This window comes from Panulirus ornatus, chromosome 68 (assembly GCF_036320965.1).
Source record: "Panulirus ornatus isolate Po-2019 chromosome 68, ASM3632096v1, whole genome shotgun sequence".
Classification (NCBI taxonomy): domain Eukaryota; kingdom Metazoa; phylum Arthropoda; class Malacostraca; order Decapoda; family Palinuridae; genus Panulirus; species Panulirus ornatus.
In genome coordinates, this window is record NC_092291.1 from 15,262,367 (window position 1) to 15,286,766 (window position 24,400).

The 24,400-nt window shown below is 45.1% G+C and overlaps 1 protein-coding gene across 1 annotated transcript in view; it reads right to left on the reverse strand.

Moving 5' to 3' along the window:
• Positions 1-24,400, reverse strand: part of LOC139747457 (uncharacterized) — a 69,091-nt gene that overhangs the window by 3,582 nt on the left and 41,109 nt on the right. The window contains exons 2-8 of the mRNA XM_071659813.1: positions 6,347-6,557; positions 5,285-5,515; positions 4,551-4,713; positions 3,076-3,288; positions 1,865-2,080; positions 568-735; positions 219-401 (exon numbers count right to left, since the gene is read on the reverse strand). Of these exons, the coding sequence (XP_071515914.1) occupies positions 219-401; positions 568-735; positions 1,865-2,080; positions 3,076-3,288; positions 4,551-4,713; positions 5,285-5,515; positions 6,347-6,557 (1,385 nt within the window). The remainder of the gene's footprint in view (positions 1-218; positions 402-567; positions 736-1,864; positions 2,081-3,075; positions 3,289-4,550; positions 4,714-5,284; positions 5,516-6,346; positions 6,558-24,400) is intronic.

Consider the following 24,400-nt stretch of genomic DNA (forward strand, 5'->3'; position numbering starts at 1 on the left):
GCAATCAAACACCACCAAACAACGGAACGTCATCACACCACACGAACAACGCTACAACAGCCTACCACCCTCAAAAACATACTCCTTCACATCATCTCGCCACACTCTCTACCGAACCATTCACCAAATCCCCTATTACCATATCCTACAACCTACTACACACCAGCTCCAACCACCATCACTCCACCACCGTCGCCACCACCATGATCACCACCCACCTCTCGCTTTCTCCTGCCGAGTGACTGCTCCCTGCGGAAGAGGCCGTCGAAGCCCTGCACGTCACACTGGACGGGCTCGCAATGCGGCAGACACGGGGTTACCAGGGCGCGGAACTGAACCACTTCGGAGGCCGGGAACTTGAAGGCCTGGAAAGGTGCGTGCATGATGGCAACGCTGTCCATCTGGAAAGGTAAACAGTGCTGTAGTGACATGGCAAAAAAAAAAAACATCGAGGGAAGACATGTAATAGTAAACACGAAATTATGTATCAATACGACAAAAGGCTCATCAACACAACAGCTGCAGCATAACGCGTGATTCTAAGCCAGTAGCCTACGAAGGCCATACCTGGACAACAGCTTGCATGATGGTGGTGTCGGTAGGACAGCCAGAGTTGTCGATGAGGAGGATTTCGGAGTTGTCCTGTCCGTCCATAGCCACTAGTTCCCGCACGAAGATCCCGTAGGGGCTGTTTTCATCCGTGATCTCGAAGCGCAAGGCCAGGTTGTCACCCACCTGCGGAAAAGGGCAAGTTTGAGCTGTGAGGGATTGCCCGGGTGGTAATGGAAGGCCACTAATAATTCAGAGATGATTCTGACTTTGAGTTGGGCTGAAGGATAGAGAATCTTGAGAGGGTGTCCGAGGTCTGCACAGGACACAGGATGTCCAGTTAGAGTGAATGATGAAGGAAGAAAATGTAATCCTTAATAGAGTGAAAAGAGCGACATGAGATAGGAAGATGATGTTTGATAATATGCTTCGTATTTCTGTCACCTTTTGTGACTAAAATCCTTTCTACTGAAATGAACTAGTTTGTTAGACTTTATCTATGGTATAACTCCTGCCAGTATTAGTTCACTATATCTATTTCATCTTTATGATGATTATCCAATGGCTAAACTATCGTTCTGTTTGCTATCTGAAAACAGATTCAACCTTTTCTCATGCTAATTATACTTGACTGTTGCTTATAGTTTTACCTGACAAAAGATACGATCATTTGTATCCCAAATTCACTGTCTGTCATTATCTCTATTCTGATTTCTTTTTTACCATTAAAAGAAGATCCCTTTTACCTCTTCATGTGTCCTGTTCTCTCTCAGTACATTGAAACTTCTACATACAAATACCCTTACTTATCTCTTTGCACAACAGGAAGTCTTCCCATTCTTCTGTTGATTTGTGCTGAGTCTTCACTTCCAACTCTATTTGTTAAATACGTAGCCTTCTCTCCATCTGTCTATTTATTAAATGAACTTCCCCCTTCATCTACTTATTTGTTTAATACGTAGCCTTCTCTCCTCTATCTATCTATTTGTTCAATGGGTAGCCTTCCCCTAAATCTGCTTTTTGGTCAGTTTGTAGATTCCCTCCCCTCACGTAATCTATCAGTCCAGGACGCAGATTCTCCTATAATCCTGTTGGTTCAAGAATTAGTCTTTCCCGGTACATAACCTTCTTCCTCCTATCTATAATTTTCCTTTGAGCTTTCCCCCCCCCCGCCCCCTCCACCTCCATCTATCTATTTATTTACTTCATAGCCTTCTTCCCTCCATCTACACTGTACTTGTTCGCTACGTAGCCTTTCCCTCGTCTCATCTACCCATTCCTTCAGGGATCTGACTCTTGGAGGTGGTGACTATACCTGGGCGGTGATAATGTCCTCGCCGTTAGTGTTGGTGACGCGCATCACGACGTTGGGAGACTCCACGATCGTCTCCTCGAAGAACTCGGCGGTGTCAACGGCGCTCTTGACCTCCAGGCCTGACAGGAGGGAGTTCGTCACTGTCTGGTTCTGGAGTTCGTACTTGCAGTGGAGGGCGAGGCCCACGTCAGCCGAGGTGACGATCATGTCATGATGCTGCAGGAGGGAGAAAACGATGGGTTTTTATTGACGACAAAATCTTTTAACAGAGCGTGTCGTTTGGTCAGCCATTTTAGAAGCTTTCCAATCTCCTGCCAAAAAAAAAAAATATTCATATATATATTCGCCATTTCCCGCATTAGCGAGGTAGCGTCAAGAACATATGATTCTTACTTTATCTTATTCTATTTCTCTCTATCTCTTCAGCCCTTTCAACTCTTCATTAAGGCCTGGCATTGATGAGGGCTATTGTCCATAGTTGGATGTTTTGATATGAAAATAGATGACAAGAAATATCTTTAACACTGAATCATTCATGGCCAAAATCTGAGGTACTGTTATCATGACCACAACGCTGGTAAAACCATAACAAAGACGCCACAACTTACCCCAGGTATACCTCCAAGTCAGCAGTGCAACAGAATAGAAAACGAGCGTTAACATGTTTACGTGTGAAAAGGGACAAGAAATCGGCATTCATTTATTTCAGCAAAGCAATTCTAAGGCTTTGCCAAGATGATCTGTATCAGTAGGAATGTAAACTCATCGACACATCCACTGACCAGAGCAACTGTAACAGATTCCAAGCCTGACTTTATACCACTGGACACTATTCTGACGAGAAAATGAATGGTGATGTGATCATTTCTACACCAGTACGAATTGGTTATGCTAATATTGGATCCTTACCTGCAGGCTGCAATTATCGATCAAAACTCACCTGGATAATCTATTCATCCAGAAGCCCATTAGGATAATCCAGGTGTTCATCAAGACCCATTAAGATGATGCAAATGCTGACCAAAAAACAAAAATCCACTTGGGCAATACAGACGTTGATAAAAGCCCATTAGGACAATAGAGGTGTTGATGTGTTGGTGAAGGTACTTGGATGACGTAAGTTGAAGATACTTTGGATGACGCAGGTGTTGACCTAAGCCCACTGATGACACAACCCACTTAGAGATTTCTTGTCTCCTCCCAGAACCTACCTGGATGATAATGTTGGAGGAGAAGGTGCCAGGACCTTCCTGCACCACGTCGCAGTTGATGTCGTTGTAGGGGATCATGATCTCGAAGTCGGTGGTGTTCGTGACGTCGATGACGCATGAGTTGGGTCGGTTCTTGGCGTAGACCTTGCCGTCGAAGATGGTAGAGGTGGAGATCCGAGCCAACATCTCCGCGCCGCGGCACTCTACCGTCACCTACAGGAAGGAACACGCGATGAGTTTGACAGTGTCGAAGGAGGCACGTCGTCGGTGGCAAGGGGGTCAAGAATGGTACGTGGTTGGAATGGAAAGTCTGGGAACACATCATCATTGTTAGAAAGTCATACTCACACGTTCGGGAGAGCCTGGCCAGTGACAACGCTCAGGAACACGTAGGGAGGAGTAGAGATTAAGGGAACACTGTCAGCAACAGGTGTGTCGGGAGCAAGTGGTCGGTCAGGTCAGATGCAACGGAGGGTTTCAAATATGTAATCATCAGCAGAGACTCAGGAACACTTATGGGCCAGCAAGGGCGGACAGAAGAGGGGGTCAGTCTTGATGAATTAAAGATACTTGGTCGAAATAATGTTCAGGAACAACAGGAACGTGAGGTCAAGAGGATGTAGCCAGGAGAACATAGTATTTATCAAGAAGTAAAGGAACGAGGGTCAACAAAGGTCTTTGAAGCAGAAATTAACACATATATCAGCAGTAATCATCGCACCACCAGAAGTGCTGATCACCAAAGTGTTGGAGTACTTCTCGCACTATGAGCTAGTGATGATTAAGCCTGGCAGCGGGGTATAACTTCCTTAACAACAAGCACTATCGTACGTCTCCCAGGGAATTATTGTGCAAGACTGCAGGAAGAAGCTCGTTTTTAACCACACGTGTGTGCTTGCTGCAGCAAAATTGATAAAAACAATTTGAAAACAGCGTTCATAGCAGATGGCAACAAAGTTTATAGCTGGCAGAAGCAAACATTGTGCCTGGCTGCAGTACCTATCGTTTCTGGCAGAAAAAGAATCAGGTTGTAAAGATCATCGTACTCAGCAGCAATACTTATCATGCATGATGTTACGTTATAATGCATCTGGCAAAAAGAATTTACTTTGTTAGAGTAATTAATGCACATGACTGATAGCGTTTTCCTCCCACGAGCATTGACACCGATGTCAACAACACAGGTTGACACACCTTAATGCAGCAGTTATCATACGAGGCTTTGGTAATTATCATATCTGGCAATACCAGAAATGCTTAATAAACTTAAAGACAGATAACTGTCTCTGCAGAATCATATCAGTCACCACCAGCAACTGTGAGCGTAATAGTTATCACGCCTAGAAGGCTGGTTAACACTAGTAAACAATGTATGTAACATCCAAAGTATCGTACATGATCGTTTGATAATTATCGTACCTAGTGAGGACAAAGAACGTACCAGCAAGATTTATCCTGCAGCAAGAGACACCTACCTGATAGCAGGACTGCATTTCGAAGCTTGTGGAGTTCTCGATTTTGAGGTACGGCTCGTCGACGTGGGCGAGTGTGGCAGTGGTGTGGTGGGAGAGGCGGCAGACCTGCTCACTTGGGGACATATAGTCGTAGGAAGCGCAACTGAAGTTGGATTTCAGGCACCTGGCAAAAGACAGACAGAATGAATACAACACAAGACATTGCGGTAAACACCAACTACACATATCAGAGTGATGTGTGGCAGGAGATGAGCAGGCAAGACTATATACGGAGATATAGGAATATGCCAGAGACCAGAGCAACAAGACTATGATCCGATGTTGATAGCTATTAGATGAAATGGGATTCTGATTCTACTATCTGTCCAGTTAGCAGTCAAGAACTGTTATGATTTTTTTTTCTAAGCTGATTGAGGTGCAAAACGTTGAACTCTGGCTTGAGCATAATTTAGGATTATAGTAAGCACTGAATCAAAGAACACACATAGAAAAAAGAAAATATAAGAATATTCCATTACCATTCATTCGTGAATATTATTAGATTGAATAAGGCTCATAGCCTACATACGCAGAAAGATAGCTTATCTTTATCAATCAATAGATGCTGAAATACATGGAATTTTATTCATTCCTATGTAGTAAAGAGAAATGGTATTTGTGTCACTCATAAATGCTGAAAAAAGGTCATTTTTCCTGCCATATCTGGAGGACCTCGAGTATACGGGTCTTCATACCTTTCTCGGCACTCTTCGTCGGAGCCCACTCCCTGGTGCACAGCATCTACCGTCTTCAGGATGAGACCCCGCAACTTCTGGAACTCGCACATTTTCTGTGGTTTAGGCACGCAGGCGACCTCCACGTAGTCGGCTGTAGGGTTGAGTTCTATCAGACGCTTTCGGCCAGCCATGTTACGGTCTACCTGTGCCAGCGTGCAGTTGCCAGTGATGGGGTCGAAGGACGCGGCCCTGTTGAAGTCAAGGAGAAATATTCTTTATCCTGTGGAAGGTGAGCCCTGGGGCGGGGCGGTTATACCATCCTCGTGCTTTCCCTACAACTATACTTCCACGCTTACATCTGCTCCCTCATTCTCCTCTACTGCGTTTATGACAGTAATAAAACACTCGAATTCTCTCTCCAATATCTCTTTCCAGAAGTACCTGATTTCCGAAACAAACTTTCTCTCCGTAGTGTCGATCGACCGTCCGTGCCTCTCTCATCTAACCACCAGTCGTCGACAAACGTCTAAGGTCATATTCTTCCCTCCCTCAATATGTATCACTTTCACAAAGTAAACATTCTGTGTTCTAGTTTCTCATCAGTGAGCCACCCTTGTGCAAAATGCATTTCAATCTATCTTTGTCTGTTGATACAAGCGCTGCCATACTGCTGCCACTACACGATGCTAACGGAAGTGTTGTGTCTGCATTCCTGATTGTTATCTGTCTTCCCCTCATCATTGGTTTGTTCACTAGTGTCTGCACTTTTCCTAACGGCTAAACAAGTGTTAAACTCTCGTCTCACGCTAACATCCCCCTCCCTAGTCTACTCCACGCACTGCAAATAACCATTTCCATCAGGTAACATGTTCTTCCTCCACTGTCAAAAGTAGGCTGCAGTTGCTGACCCTATCATTTGTCTAACTGCACTCTTGGGTATAATCACACAGTCCCATAAAAGTCATACAAATTGCTTACTTTGATTACTTTCCTATTACATCATAGGCACTCTACCATATTCACGTCTAAGTAATTCTTGTTTGAGCTACCACCAGTCACCAGCTCCAACACGCAGCTCACCTGCAGATGAACTGGTCCTCTTGTAGGCACATGATGGCACACTCCCCTCTGGTGTTGGCAGGTCGGGTGTCGACCTCGAAGTGCTTGGTGACGGCCAGGCCAGGTACCGACTCGTAGGCCCATGGCATGGAGCAGGCGGGACGATCCTTGGGCAAGCACACCTTCTGCGCGTAGAGCGTAAACACCGGGAATTGTGAGACGGCCAGAGCAGCTGAGGACAGAAGGGAGAAATCTTGTTAGCGCAAACATATAAAGGTAGAAAGGTGTGTGTGTGTGTGTGTGTGTGTGTGTGTGTGTGTGTGTGTATAACAAGGATGAGCGTGTGTCGGATCTCGAGGTATGTGCTTGTGTAAGGGAGGAGGTGGTAATGGTGTCCACTCTAGTGACCCACAATGGACGATGCCCGACACAAAAACTAGAGAAGCCACACCTTGACCCAGCCAGGACCCCTTCGCCATGGACCCTAAAACATCTGGGTGAGCAGCCCGCTGGTCGAAACCGTTATCCCAGCCGGCTCTCGCTCCACACACACCTCCTCCAGGATCCTGCACCGGCCGGTGGTGTTAAGTCTTTCGCCAAGAGCCGGTTGAGTTTGCTGCCCCCTCAGTCGCCGACTTCACCTCCCGTACATTTCCCTCAGTAAAATCCCAGCAACCAAAAGTCCTGATGCCTCTACCTCCCCAGCTTACAACGCGCTAGGTATGCCACTTCTGTAATACTCAGCTCTCAGATCTCCCAGCGACCAGTGACACTACTGGTCTTCTAGCTACCGCCACTTGCTGTGAAACGTCTATATTTTGAGGGGCCCTAGCATTCCCCCTTCCCACCACACACACACACACACACACACACACACACACATACACAAAAGCAAGTTTAAGAGAAGGGGCAACACGAGTGTAGAACTCCCTTCCTGTAACACATGAATAGTCATTACAAAAAGTAATCACACACGGGTACCTCACCAGCAAACAGCTGAACCACACTGTTAGACTTCACAAGTATACTGACCTACAAGTACAATGGAGATTATGAAATTGATTTCTCTGTAACTATATTTCAAAAGAAAAGAAACAATACGATAATCCTTTAGGGAAAAAAAAGACATCTAACTCTACAAAAAATAGCGTACCTTAGCCTAAGTAACCAGTTAATCGATCGGCAAGCCTATTGCTTCGCCAAGGATTCGAACCCTGGCAGGCACGAGCCTGAAATGACAGTAAGCAAGCCTTACCGTGAAGGGAACACCGCAGAAGCCTAATATCATGAATATCCTTTATTAAACACAGTGATTCACATACTGACGTCGCCAGCCGAGGCAGGGCGGGGGTTAATGGCCCGCCAACAGTTGGCTGGTTAAGGTTGTTTGGGCTTAAGCCTATCAACCACTATGGGTCATTAAGGCCGTCATCATTAAGGTATGTCATCCACCCACCGACAAATCTTTTAACACTTTCTTCATGTGTTGAAGATAAGTCTAAGATCACTCACACTCTCACTGTTCAAGTGGCCAATGCCAGCGGCCTATTTCCTCACTCATGACAAACACACACACACACACACACACACACACACACACACACACTTGGCCTCCGGTCTGGAGAGTCTGGTTGTTACACCGTCATTTATCGCAATAACGATGGTCGTTGAAGGCGTGACGATATTACGAACGACACCCCGAGTTGTAATACGACTGTGACATATTTGAACAAGACTACTGTAATTAGCTCGCTCGATGAGCAGGAGTCTGACACCAGATTCAGTAGGGACCTTAAGTGGAGTTATTTCTTCCTGCTTGACTGCTTTTTCTTCGAGACTGGAATGTGTGTTTCGTTGACCTAGTGATGTCCTAGTCAGTTAGGTGTACCTGACTGGCGTGGGTCTGACGTAGCGAGCTGGGGAGGGAAGGAGGGAGGCAGGTAATTAGGTGTAGTTCATATGGGACGGATACCGTTACGAGTTGCAGGAAGGGAATAGGAAGGGTCGTGGCACAAGAGGCATAGGATGGGTTAAAAAAAAAAAAAAAAAGACGCTGCTTACTTGGGGTAAGCACTCAGTGACCTCCTAACGCCCGAGGAGGTAACCTATAACCTCCATTATCTCCCAGAGCTGAGGGAAGTATCCTTCCCGCCCCCCAGATGTCGGGAAGAGTACCCTAAAACACCCCAAGACGTCGGGGAGAGTATAGTACAACACCCCAGGACGTCACGGGGAGAGCATTCTATACCCTCCCAAGAGCTCTGGGAACCACCCTGTAAAGCAAGACGTGACCTGTATACAGACGAAGCTTACCTTCTCGGGCGGCCTCAGTGATCTAGTATTCAGAGGGATCACGCATTTAACCCAGGGTCACACTCGATTCGTTAGTGATAAAGCCCTCCAGATGAAGACAAGCGATTCAACTCGGGGTCTCGCGTTATGGCCGGGGGGTCACCGGGTTAAGAATATTCATCCTTCATCTCGAACATAAAAGTGAACACGGTGAGCGGGGCGCGTGAACTGGGTATTACTGAGGAGTACCGTTATCTCTCCACGCCTTCTCGCTCCAAGATCTTCCAAGTTTAGGTTCGTGCAAGTTTAGGATCTTACCAGTCTAGAGAATGTACCTGTCTAGGAATGTATCAGTCTAAGAATGTACCAGTCTAAAGACGAGCCTGTCAGGAATTGCATCAATCTAGGTTTGAATCAGGTCGTACCACCACTGACTTCGTCTCAATCTAAGGTCGCCTGTACTTAATCCAGTATGAAGTAGGACCACTATGGATTCGCCCCCTAGTCGTGGAGTTATCTACAGTAAGCCCATGTCGGGTCATCGACATTCATGTTACTAGCAGGGTAGAAGAGCAGCGAGTGATATATCACCATATATAATGCGTGGGCAAACATGCCTAACGGTATATCATTAGCGAGATAGTGTCATGCGACGGATGAATGCAGAGAACTCAACGAGCCATAAATGAGAAATGAGAAGCAATTTGTCTTGGACAGAGCGACGGAGGAGAGTACGAGTAGCAAAGTTTGTCTTGGATAGAGAAACGGAGAAAAGGTGATCGTGGACAACACTATCGAACCTTCAAGATGTGGGATTGTATACTTTAAGAACATACTGATCATACTGAACCGGACGTGGTTGGAGAGTGGTGTAGTAGTATGGGGACAACGAATGGATTAGCTCTGTAAGATCCTGGCACAGAGTCACTTGGCCTAGTGCATAAAGTATGAACAGGAGTATCATACAGGGAAATGCTATAGAGTTGTCTCCGACGGTAGGACTGTCTGTACAGCGTTGATATTTGGGATATTCCTTTACCTACCTCATAAAGCAAACCAGGGGACAGTGTACTAGAGCAAGGGCGAGGAGGAGTCCAGTTGGAGAGTAGGAAAAGGACAGCCAAAGGATCGAGCAACGTATGGGAACCGTGAGAGAGTGACAGCCTGGACGGTGAAGATGATTGTCAGGTTCTTATAAGCAACGCGTCAAGGACACTGGCGGCTTCTTAAGACCGACATCTGTGACTTAGCAGCGCGGACTGAGGTGTCAGAAATGACGTCAGCTGGCTAAGGAGGTAGGGGGGAGGCCGACCAGCCGGCAAGTGTCCCAGAATGCGAGATGTGACTACTAAGCAGCGAACGACCCCAGGCAGGTAACGGGACGCCCGAGCTGCTGCTGCTGCTGCTGCTGCCCCCTGGTCACTACCTCCCAAGAACAGGTCATGGGAGCCTTTCTGGCAAACCCAGAGAGGCGGACATGACCATCTTTTATAGGTCACCTCCGGTGCTGTCATGAAGGGGACGTAAACAAGCCTCTAGTCAGTGCAGTAAGAAGAGATGGTGGATGCATGGTAGCAATCCTCCGTCTCCAACGCAAAGGGGGAAAACAATCATACCAATAGAACGAAGAAGATCAGTTGACGCTGGAGTCCGTTACCTCAGAGGAGACATGGTCTCGTTATATAAGCTCTACAGTTAGGGTGAGAAGAGAGAGAGAGAGAGAGGAAATAACAAGCGTAGAGAGCCTAAAATGACGAAGGCTGCATCAGAACCCAGTGACCCATAACTTCAGAATAATTATTACCCATGGCATAGTCTGAACCGTCTCCCAACTCTGAGCGAAAGAAAAATCTAGAAAAACAGGTAGTTTTCAAGGACTTATTTTCCGGACTCTATCTTCCAGGACGAGTGGAAGAAGGTCTTCTGCCTGCCAAGATCAGATCCACGAATGGTTTCATATCAAACAAATTCCGAGAATGACTTGTCTCCGCCGCGAGTTCTTCAAGCGTGAACCCAAACCTGCAGGAATCTAAACAGAGAAGATCTCTCTCAGTGCCAGAGTTTGAAATGACACCTGCAAAAAAAAAGAAAAAAAACGGATCGTCTTCACCTTAATACGAGCCAACTATACCGTAGGTCTTGGAGTATTTCCTCTCAGAACGAGGCCAATGAACGACTTCCTCTCCGAACGAGACCAGAAATGACATCCTTAGGTACAAATCGATTAAAAGTTTTCAACTTTTCTTCTTCTTCCTTCCCATCCACCGTTTGCCCAAAAACCGGCATGTCACTTGTACGAGTTCAAGAAAAGGTTTTCCCAAGGCCAAGTTCCCACGGGTTGATGTGTTCGAGGAGGGAGAGGAGGAGGAGGAGGAAGAGGAGGGAGGTCATACCATCCCTTCCTCACACGTTCACCAACTCACACGTATAAAAACTGACAGTCGTTATATCACTCGCCTGCCCTGGATTATATATATATATATATATATATATATATATATATATATAATATATATATATATATATATATATATATATATATATATATATATATATATATGATTCTTAGTACATATTCTGCATCCACTCGTTCAATGATTCATTTTTTTGATATACTTTAATTAAAGCTGGAGCAGCATTTTCACTCAGGGTTCATAATGAAGCCGTTCGAATTAACTGTACTTCGCTGGACATTGATTAATATATTCTAGAATATCAATCAAACTCTTTTGATCATATATCTACAGATTTTATTAGTATGTTAAAAAAAAACAAAAAACTAACGAATCGACGCATTGTTGATGAAAATGTTTACTGACACATTCTAATTAAAGTACTTCAGCGCTTCTAACAACACTGCCAATGTTACACACACACACACACACACACACACACACACACACACACACACATCCGCTAGGCACATGACGACACCAGAACACTGCACACATGTATACAGTCACTGCATCCAGGTTAAAGGTAAACCAACGACCTGATCCCTATAAGGGTAAGGGCGCTACGCTGGAGACCTCCTCAGTTCCGCACGTCTGGCCAGGTCATGATGTGGTGGTGTTGCCCCTCCTCCCCTTTCTTTCTTTCTTCTCTCGTTTACTCACCTTTCTTTACTCTCTTCCCTTTGTTCATCTTGGTTCTCATCGCCCATTTATCCATTCAAATTGATATGATCACTTTTATCAATCTTCTTCCTTCACTACTCTTTCTCTCTCTCTGTTTTCCTTTCAACCTCAAGAGTCTCTCCTTCATTGCTTTTCCTCTGGCGCACATGAAAGTTAACGACCATCGCCGCCAACCAACGCCACCGCCACCACAAGCGCTCCGACCTTTAACACGATCATTCGTCAGTCACCTAGTTCTCACTCAGCCTCTCTCATCTAAACCATGAAGTTCCGGCCTCATTAACCTGGAGAAACAGTGAATAAAACCCTCAAGTAATTTTCCAACATCCATACTGACTTGAGATCCGTACCACGACCTACATAGGTTCAGGAGAGGTGTCATTGCCATGACCTGTGAGTCGGTCTGATCCACTGATAGAATCTTTTGTAGATGTTATTCGTATGTGATTCAGTAGCTCGGAATTGCGAGAAGATCATAATGACAGACAGATGTTTAACATCTGTCATATCACAGGTTTAATAATGTCAAATCTGGTTTGATAATGACGGTAAAACTGGTTTAAAGATGTGGATTATCTACGACAACCAAACAAGTGTTTTATAATTCCCTTTGACTTGATGGTTTGCTGAAACCGCTTTTCTTCTGCCACTTGACCCAGTCATTCTGCTTAAGGGTGTGTGTGTGTGTGTGTATGTGTTCATAATGACGCCACAGAAGCACAACTGGTGGGAATAACAGGCGTGTAGAACCTCCTGTGTTGGTAGTTGGGGGTGTGGTAGTGGAGGGTGGCGAAGATGGGTCAGGGTAGCGGACAACCTGGCTGGCTTAGCCACGTCGCTTGGCTCATGACTCCATAAGGCCGGCTGACCTCGATTGCAGCTTGGAGAACCAGGATGTACCTTGACATTGGCCGTGGCGTTTCCGTTTCCCACAGACTGACTCCACTTATATTATATATATATATATATATATATATATATATATATATATATATATATATATATATATATATATATATATATATATATATATATATATTTGGGGTAAACGGCGCGAAGGGACAATTAGGGAGGCAACTGTGTGGAATTTCGATTTTGGCAGATGGTAATTCCAGTCATGTTAAGTGGCACACAACAAACACCGGTGCTTGACTTCTAAACATCTTGGACCTCCCGCAAAATCGGCTGCGTTGAAGGAAGAGAGAGAGAGAGAGAGAGAGAGAGAGAGGGGGGGGGGGGGGTTAAGGGAAACAGAGGAATTACCAGGAGGGAAAAAAAAGACTGATGGATGGAAAGAGGATGAGAAAGAGAAAGATGATGCAAGATGAATCTCCACCAGGAGTGGGTAACGGTGCCCAGATCAGACAGTCTCGAGCAAAAGGGGTCGCTGGCGGGCGGCCCCCCACCATAACACAGTGGTGGGAGGGAAGGTCTAGACTCCTTTTCCTTCAGAATAAGAACCGTCTGGCGGCGCCAGAGACTGTGTCCTGTGATGAGGCGAGGCTTTGGGTCATCAATCTCGAGGACTTTAATGACAACGTATTAAAGTTTTTCTGTATTCCAGACCGTCTTCTTTGGCCCTGGAGGCTCGAGGGATGAGCTTAACTCTCAGGTCAACAGGAAGGAGTTCACATAATGATAGGTATAACCACGATGCTGGCTGTATGGGCCATTATCATCAACTCTAAAAAAAAATATATATGGCAGGAAAAACATGAGGTTTTTTTTTCATTTTTTTCCCTCCGCCTGTACATTAATTTTACATTCTGTGTCCTGACCTTTAACACGAAGACACCCTCTGGTGATTCGACGCAAGCAGGAAAAACGTCTGGGCGATTATGTTTATATCCAGGTTACATCGTCTGGTTAAAGAGGCACATGTAAGAACTGGTGGAGGGGAGAGGGAGAGAACTCGATGTTATGTTTCTTGTTGCGGATCCAGCTCGGCATCATCATCTTCACAACTATGTCAACGCTCAGCGGAAGGTCAACGTGACGAGATGCAATCAAGACAGAGCTGGTGCGAAATGTCTAGCAAGAATTTGGTTACGTAGGGTGGGCTGGGGTGAGGTGTCAGGTTGTGAGCGGGAGAGAGGTGTGAGGGTATGATCAGGAGTGACATTACTTTACGACCGATTGATGCCTTCCATTATACTCACAGCAGTTGTTGAAACTCCCCGAACTCCCTCACATACTTGGCTTACCAACTCGGTAATGGCATATGTGTGTGTGTGTAACTCTCTGGTCCTATGGTAATTAATGTATTGTCATGTGTGGGGGTTTACCATGAGCATCCAGTACTAATAATGTAACACAGATGGTACACCTGACGTTGAGCCACGGCGCCTACAAACAGGAAGAGGAACCTCATTCACACACACACACACACACACACACACACACACACACACACACACACACACACAGCTGTGACCACGTGAGTCATTACGTCCATACAGATGCGGCAAGAGATGGGTGTGACACCTTCCTGAAGTAGATTAATCATTGATTTCTTGAAAATATACGATGATTAGTCTCTGAAAACATATTTCAAACTCTCAGCTTATAATGGAGAGGATCCTCGACCCTTGTCCTCCGACTTACACAGGATGGTGGCGCTATGTGTTATGACAACGACGAAGTAAGACAGGCATCGAAGTATTGAGGTGTTCGTCACGACCAAGTCAGTGTAGTGAACAAGTGGTGTTCCACACGACCAAGTCAGTGTAGTGAACAGGTGGTGTTCCTCACGACCAAGTCAGTGTAGTGAACAGGTGGTGTTCCACACGACCAAGTCAGTGTAGTGAACAGGTGGTGTTCCTCACGACCAAGTCAGTGTAGTGAACAGGTTAAGTCATTACACTTCAAGACCGTCGCACAACTTATTATCATAAATAGCTTAAAGCAACTATTATGCTCTCTTTCTCTCTCGCTGCTTCAGGGGGAAGACCCAGCAAGGTGACGGATGGTGTGAGAATGGCCAGAAACCACACAATATCTTAAGACAATATTCTGCCTAAACCTGCCACCTGTCTGTATCACACAGCAGCAGGAGCAAAGCCAGCCATGTCAGCAGGTGAGCGGGACCAGGCAGTGTTGAGACAAATAAAAGATGACGATAAACGGTACCGCAGGCTGTGGTTCTGGTCCTGCTGGTGTTTCATGCTTGACACTGGTCAGTGACATTTCCCGAACAACCTGCTGCCTTGCCATACTGGGTCGCTCTGGCCCCAGACACGCCACTGCCGCACATGGCTCACAACTAACCAAGATTTACTGTTTATGCTCTACATGGAAACAGGAATTGCAACCTTACTTTGTCTTTTACTCTCTTCTGTGCAAGTAACAGAGGACAGGAGGCATCTTTTATATATATATATATATATATATATATATATATATATATATATATATATATATATATATATATATATATATATATATATATATATATATATATATATGAACTCACACACACACACACACACACACACACACACACACACACACACTACACTTTTTTTTAGTAAAGCGGTGAATGAGTTGAACAGAATAAAGAAACAGTCAAAGTAAAGGAGTGTTTAAAGGTTTCAATGAGTTGGCTATGATGGTTAGGAAAGGGTGAGACGGTGATATAGGAGTGTAGAATCCTCTTCCCTGTGGTGTCGAAATATGTAACAACTGTAATTTCCTGTTTGTAACGGTAACGTTTCAGAGAACTTGATACTATGCAAGAAAATGTGTCTTAAAACCCCCTCAGGTTCTGGGTGATGTAGGTCACTATAACGCTTGAAAAGGCACGAGAAAAAAAAGATAAACACGAATCTACCTTAGGATTTGAAAGAGGGAGAGACAGACTGACAGACAGACAAAGCAGAAGGATATACAGACAGACAGAAGTGGTACGCAGTAAAGCCATTGTACATGGGAGACTTATCACAGCCGCCTTGTTAATGTTTTCTCCCTCATGCCCACAGGCCAAGAGTGCCTATTGTGCCCACCACGACAATCGGTCCACAACCGAAACCCTTTTGATACGCAGCGTAACGCAGAGGGGGCTTATGAATGGCCATGTTGTTCCGTCCTTTGTCACACGACACTGATAAGGTTGTGCCTTGACACAGTCATTACTTCACCACCAGTGTATTCACAATCGTCAAAGTGTCAGATCATAAAGGAGGTCGCGAGATTTTAGGAAGTACTTTTCATGTGGAATATGATGGACTTTTGTAATCCCTTCTAGTATGGATAATTCCCACCTTTGTTATGGGTCAGTGTGGGTGGTGGATGCTTTCGTTATGAGTCGGTCTGTGTGGTGGGCACTTTTCCTCATTCCTGCCGTGTCCCCTGACCCCACGAACGAGCGGGCGCCTGACACACATACCGCACCGGCGTGGGCGTGGGCGGTCGTCTGGGTCATCCCACCTCAATCCGATACCATCTTCTCTTCCGGGCTCATACACCTCTCCGGTATATCCACCTCCCACCCCACCTCCCTCAACTGCCTCCGGAGGTACCATCCCATCTCCTACGCTACCTCCAGCACTGGCATTCCACCACACCTCCACCACTTCCGGCAGAGGCGATGGTGACCTCTTTTACCTCCAGCATGGCGTACTCCTCCACAGCGGTGAGAAAACACCTGAGTTAGGGGAACTTCCTGACTGAGACACCATCGACGTGAGGAACATTTGGCGAGGAGTCCCGCTCAATGCGGAACACTGAGGAGCCCAAGTGAGGAAAGCTGCTGTGCGTGACCTTCCAAGTGAGAAACCCCGGTTCAGCAGCATCCTGTGGTGCCCTCGTCCAGTGAGAAAACTTCCCGAGCAACACATTTCCCGGGTCAGTAACACTGGATGAGGAATCCTCTGAACTAGAAACACTAGATGGAGGAACCCTACGTGTGGAAATTCATATGAAAGAAAAATTCCTCTTGATGGAATGAATACCTATGATCCGTGATCTGTGCCTCAGCTTTGATGGAATACCTATGGTTCGTGATCTGTGCCTCAGCTTTGACTGAGAAGTAAATTGCATAAAAATCTAATCTCTCGAGGCTGAACCAACACAGGTCTAGCAAGGTAACAACGCTCTCACAACCGGTTGGGTCAGCTTCTGCTCTTAGTGCCCAGCTTGGCCTGACCGCTCGTTGTTTCTCGTTTTTCTTTTATGTAGCCATGACCTCGAACCTTTAATGGGCATGACCAATTTCGGGTTTGTTTGATGACGTCACCTTCCATTCTGAAGATACTCGAATCTTATGTACGACTTAGCGAGCTTCTTGGACAATAATGAAGAACTGTGTCGGTCAAGGAAGACACGTTCCATTTAGTTGACTAACATGTGTATCGTAGACTCGACTATGAACGATACAAAATAACACGATACTTGATGCCTATAAATGGACATTTAATTCCGATCAATGGTCTCATTATTACCATGCTTCACATTAATTTAGTTATCATACTATAATCTCAAGTTATCATGATGCATTATAGTTCCTGCAATATGATAACCTAATCATCATACAGCAGTACAGTCACCCAATCATCATACTGCAATACAATCACCCAACTATCATACTGCAATACAGTTATCCAACCACCATACTGTATTACAATAACTCAAGTCCCATAGTGACCTCCAGTGATCCAGGTACCATATAAAGAAACCACCACCATCTAGGGGCGCAGAGCCAGCCTGGAGGGAACCACGAAGTTACCATAATTCATTTGATACAGTGTGACAGGCTAGAGGAAGGACTACTTACCACACACAGCACGGGAGAAAACCTGGTTCCTCGACCTCCCAGACATAATTATACACAGCTTCAGGACATATCATGGTAATTGTGGCAGGCAAGAGTTCGCCCACCAAGTGATAAAACAGGAAACCTAAAGCACATTCCAAATATGATACGATTTCTCACCGTCTCTCGTGGCTAAACCTAACGCTGGTATACAGGAAGAGCAGGCCACAGCCTCTGGGACTCAAGACATTAGGGATCATAGATATCATAGTGATGATGATAATGATACTTGTGATGATGGTGATAGTAACGATAATGATAATCATGATGATAATGATAACTACGATAGCGATGATTATAGTATTAAGAAGAAGAAGAAGGAAGAAGAAGAAGTTGGAGGGATAATAAAGGTGCAGAGCGTGAGTGATGGACCTGTGTTCAGATATACACACTAATACAGCTCTTGGCAAGAACATGTGCGCTGGACATGCTACTCGTGGCTGCATGTTCTCCTACCTCCTTGCCTGACGCAGGAGGTGGGTACACACAAAACGACACCATTGTCAACAAACTCTGCCTCGGTGACAACAAGAGAATGAACAAGACAAATACAAATAGAGATGACAAACAGGCAAAAAAAGATTGTCTGGACAGACAGAAGAGAAAGAGAAACATACATGGGATGGGAAACAGACAGATAGACGGACAGGTAAAGTACTGAAACCTCATCTGCAGCGTCTCAACCCTCATCCCTGCAGTACCTCAACACTCAAAGCTGCAATCGTGACCCCTCCATCAGCTGGAGAGCAGACACACACACACCCGCACAGAGACTATCACCCTCTCTCACATCTCCGTCATGCGGTCGAAGTTACGTATGCAGTCTCCTGGTGCTGGCTCCTACACTCGCAAATTACCGCATTACTGTTGTCTTTGGCGCAGGAAATGTGTGGAGTACACAGAGCGGGAAGAGCGTGTGTGTTTGGCGAGTGGCGCGGAGTGTTGACCCAGTGAAGGGTGGGTTGGCTCAGCTGGAGGGCTGACGGAGGCGATGGTCTGTTATAATCACAAAAGCTGTCGGCCCAACATGCAACCTCGTATATTATGTGGCCCCTGCAACACACACACACACACACACACACACACACACACACACACACACACATTTGGCCTCTCCTTAGTTACCTAGGCTATCTTTTTCCTCTGCTCTTAGCCTTAACCCTAACCTTCTTCTACCCTTAGTAATTCTCTTTTCGCTTTTTATCTCCAACACTTCCCCTTTCCGAAGAGAAAATGTGATACCATTAATCACCATGTTTACACCAGCATATTCACCTTCATCATTCATGCCTGGTTTAAGAAGAAAAAATAGACTGTAATTTATTGTTTTAAAAATCAACCATCTTTTCACATTAGAGTTAAGCCTCCTCTCTGCAAAACAGATTAATGAACTTTCACCATTAACACTTTCCTATAAGATACCCTCCTCCGTTTTTATATATTTCAACCTGTTTTACAGCTTTACTATCCTGTCCATCTCTACCACAGGTAATACTATGACCTCTAGTGGATAACCTTCTCAGGTGTACTTTTATCCGTCATTCCCATAACCTTCCATGTACACAGGGATTCAGAAGACTCCTACCTTCCTCTGGGGTCATGTGTAAGAACGCGTAATTATTTTCTACATGTTGCCACCTAGCTTAAACTCGACGGAGCCGAAGACATTGTCACTGTAAAGCAGTATAAAACTGTAAAAAAAATATAGTGACATTTCTAATTCACATAATGATTAGTGACATTCTTAAAAAAAACATCGAGGAGTTAATTGACAGCAATTGATATAATAGTATTTGAAGTAGTAAAGGTCGTTTTATCAGCATAAGTTGAAACAAGTGTTATAGGGAGGAACGCTTGCAATGGTTGTCACAAGACCCTATCCCCACAGGGGAACAACATCTGCTTGATCCGTAACGCGACCAGCAGAGAGAGAGAGAGAGAGAGAGAGAGAGAGAGAGAGAGAGAGAGAGAGAGAGAGAGAGAGAGAGAGAGAGAGAGACTATATATGTTTCTAGAGTGGAAAGAAGACAAACAGAACACATAGGGCACCCACTAACCAACCCAGCAACAGAGCACTTTCCTACATTCTGCCACCAACCCTATTTCCAAGGAACAGAGACAAAATGAATTTCCCCCTAGCAAAGATCCGCCTTAAATGACAAACATGCGAACACAACTTTCCGCGTCCTAATTCTAGAATCATGAGGTGACAGCTTCTCACTGGCAAAATGTATTATTAGAAACCTTTCCTCCGCGCTATGCATGGCCGTGTTCCAACCATCCGCCCGGGCCGGCAGCACGCAATGCCCTGAAATCCGTGACTCTCACTTGAACTCAGGTGCTAATATTCCGTACTTCCAGCGACATATGTCTTCCAATAGTCTTCGTATTCTGATGAGGTTTTCTGACCTTTCCATGATTCGTCTTGGAAGAGGAAATAATCGTAAATGAATAACAGATGTCTAGCACCGCATTCGAGTGAAGTATGATAACGCTCTGGGACCAAAATATTTCCAGCGGTACTTTCGTTCTCCGTCAGCTGTGCGTAAGCTGATCTCGTCTACTGACACACCGGATGTTCTCCCTTATGCACCATTTCCCGCGACCTCTGCGATGAACGTGATGGGGCTCTCTATTCAACGTGGAATGATCAGTCACACTCGTGTCAACGACATACGCCGTTGTCCAGGAAACACCGACGTCTCCTCCATCCCTGTCCTTGATTTACGTTTGTGAATGAAGCGGCTCAATGAGAATTTGTCAAGGGCTTGGTTGTACTCTAAAACGGTCTGTGTCGGATACACTCGTGAGGCGTGAGTGGAGCCAGGACTTGGATGCTAGTAGCCCTCAGCAGACATGAGGGTAATGGAAATTGATTGTTGAAACATAAAAGGAATAAAGACATTACATCATAGTAATAGGCTACGTGGAAGAAGGCCTCGTGAGGGTCTCAGGGGTACGTATGGGTGACTGGTTAAGATCACTTTTGAGTGCTGAGAGAGGGTGAGGTGCGTAGGATGAGTGAATGGTATCAGGGTTTTGTATGTTCTGGGGAGCACAGGGACTGTTGGCTGAGGGTCAGGTTATAAGGGTGAAGGGGAGTTGAGAGGAAGGATATACTAGATGAATGGACAGATATCTCAGTCAGTCCGCTCTCTCTCTCTCTCTCTCTCTCTCTCTCTCTCTCTCTCTCTCTCTCTCTCTCTCTCTCTCTCTCTACATGATGGCTTTGTAATGTCTCTACATAAGTCGCTTATCTATTTATTCGTACGAAGAAAACAAGCTAAAATGTCTGAACAGAATGATGTATTTCAACTTTATCAACATGTTGGATAACTGTAACGAAGTAAGGCAACCGCAGGTATGAGACTATGATAATAGGATGATTTCATAATGAGCGTTTCATTGTCTAGCCATTCGACGCGCCAGGACGACATGTCTTCACAAGTACAGTACGACAGCAGGTTCATCACCAGTGACACATCCCTCTGCCCTCTAGGGCCCATAACCTCTCACGAGCACCCCTCCTACCGTGAGAATCTACCATTACCATCTAAAGCAAAAAAAAAATCTTCAAAAAAACTCTAAGATTCACACAGGTCTTTTTCTCGATTTCTCCCACGATGTTTTTGTACTCAAGTGCTTAAAGAAGAAGGCTGTGATTTCAGGTTCTAGGTATGGCATGGACGTTGTTACGTAACGCAAGTTGAAGACCGGAGCAAATGGCTCATGGACATTATCGATAGAAGTCTGTGATTATTCAGTCTTCGGATAACTGGAGGCGAAGCAAAGATAGTCTGGCGCGGAAGACGATCTACCTGCTAAAGTGACCGCGCGTCCAGTCTAAGCCATTGCGAGTCTTCGATCTTCCCGTCACTCTCCAGAACATTGATCGGGAACTGCCTGACACACAAAAGATGCTACAGCGGCCTCTGGCTGGAGAACCGGTGGATGAGTTTCGCTCTATTTGCTCAGAGATGAGTGACAAGGTTCCATTGTAATGAGGAAGTGCTGTAAGTTGCTGCTGGGGTGTCTTGATATTGCGTTCTTCCTCTGTTTGTCTATCTGCCCTCACCCAGCTGGGCGTAGATTCGAGCCCCAGTGGTGGTGGTGTTTGTCCCGCAAATTGCCAGTGGGCTTGCTAAAGTTACAGCTAGGTAGATGGACGTGGGGACTGGCCTAATGATTAGACCCATAATACCTTTCAGTACAAATGGGTATTCAACTAATGTAACAATGCATGTGTATATCTTTTCTTCTTTTCTTGTACTTGTATATTTGTGTGCTTTTTTGATTAGGTGAACGTCTGTTTATGTCTGTGTGTATGACGGCGTGTTTGAGTCAGTGCACTTATATATTTGCCGACGTATGTATGCTCACACAAGAAAATGTTTGAAAGATCTTAGTCAACAAGCCTTCCATCAGCCAAATAAAAGAATCAAAATGAATGTCTTCATCAACACGTAAATTGAAGTTAAGTTTCCTGCCTACCGTATTGCCATGAAGTGTAAAAGACCATTATCACTAGCCGGTACATCGGAGCTCCAAGAAAAACAAACACCAGTTATAAACACAATAGATTCGTTCCTCTTATTCACATCTTACAGGAAGCGTCGGTCGTCACGAAAACAAGGGCGCAACAAGGAGAATTCGATCTTTTTTTCTGAGGTTCTCTCAAGTGTGTCTTTAGCCTACCACACATATAAGTCTCGTAGTATCTCTGGCTGTTAATCCATCAGTTAAATGAAATTCTTGGACATTTCGAACAGTGTGAAAAGAAGCAGAAAACCAGTAGATCAAAAGGTTTCAAAGTACAGATAACAAAAAGTGTCGTCAATATTTCTATATAGTAGTGGTTACTTTCTGAATCTAGTCTTCACTTTAAAGGTTAAACGCATTAACTCGCTCTAACGTATTATATAGTCTGTGTCGTCGAGTAATGCACCACTCAGCGTGGGACTGGTTCACACAAACAATTATGCTCCGTCGTGTTCACTGACGGTAATGGACGGTAACGTGTAACAGGGAAGGCGAGTAGGAGGCAGACACCCTCCGGGCGGAGAGTGGGCTAGGCTGGTGCTGCCGATCATCACGGAGCTGCTATAGACTGAGAGAAAGGTCACTCGTGGTATGTTTATCGGAGGGTGAGGTACCAGCCTAGCCATCCACATTGGTGCTGCTGGCGGCTGTGGTATTTTATAAGCCATAATAGTACTTCTGGTAATTATGATACGTCATCATGGCGGTGTAGTAGAGGGCAAAGTTGTGTTTGAGGAATATCCTCAACTTCATATAATTTCTATATATGTTTGGTTGTCATACGTGTGGAAGATTGAACATCCCATGTGTGTCTGACTTGCAACACCACGTTGTGGCAACACACGTGTCCATTCTGCAACAGCATACACTCCTTCAGTCCTACATGACCAGGTTAAGGTTCTTTTAACACCCGTGATACTTGCAGTTTCCTTCCTTCGTACCAGTGATCTTCAGGGTCATTTAACCTCGGCATGCCCTTAATCAAGGCAGGCAGGAGGCCCGCATAGCTGTACCACGATAGCAGCTGCTTCATCGTTGGTAGCATCTGTTGTTCTCGGCCAGCCAGCGGTTCACAGTGACGGAGAGGAGTGAATGCGTGACGCTTTGCTCTGCTGCCGAGAAAGGAATAGATCCCAGACATCCCGTGAAGAAGGTAACGGACTTCCGTGTAAAGGCTGAGCCTTACAGAACAATAAAGTGTGTGAAATGCTGGACTGCTGACGAGAGGGAAGGTCTTGAGTCCGCTACCGGCTGGTGAAGGTCAAAGCGAACACAACAGCCACAGGCCCAACTCAGCTGCCAAGCACCCATCACCAACTGCCACGCACCTAACCTCTGCGCTCCCACTAATTTCAGAGCGAGTTTTATTATCTCGTGTTAGACACGCAGTTCACTTATGAAGAACCGTTGTAAATACGGGGATATTACTGTGATTAGAGACTCTCTGTCGAACTCGAGTATCGAGAATAATCATTGAGTTGATCTACTTAATCTCCACGAGTCTTTCGTGTACTGAATTCATCTAAATGAAATCCCTTTGCAACCAGGTTCTTTCGGTTTAGTAAGACTGAGAAAGCTAAAGTAAGCGCTGTTTCAACAAAAAACTTTGGTTATTAACACAGAACTTATATTGCAGACCATTTCCTTAAAGTAGGCAATTAGAAAAAAAAAAAGGTTTTCTTACGTACATCTTAGACATGTTTGAGCTATATAATACGTGTGTGGTACCTCTATGATCCACGGATTCATCGTACTATTTACATGATTCTTCACGCTTATAAGATGCCTATCATCTACGAGCTTTAACTTGATCTACATGAGTTTACGTCTATACATAACTGCCGAGTATGAGAAAGAACGGGAAATGTAACTAATCACACCTAGGAAACGCCATCTGTGAGTGGGGGCTTCAACTATACCACATGCATAGTAAGAATTTAGCCAATAGTTATCTGTCTGAACTAGCAATGAAACAACATAAACAAGTATGGCAGCCAGCAAGGCAAGTGTGAGATGTGTAGCATGTGAAGGTTTGATTCTTCTCTGTTTGAGAAGCACTACGCTGTCCTGGACACACGTGTGGCTTCAAGATACTCCCCTTCAAACGTTCACCAACAAAGGTAAATCATAGGTGTCTCCTACAAACCTACTGTGACTCCAAAATAGATAAGTGAAAATAAGCCTCTCCACTCCAAACTAAAGCGTGACGAAAAACGTACGAAAGCTTATACAGACCATAACACAAGGTAGATGACTGTAAACACATTTGTTAATAGCTGAGGACAGTTCCATTATTAA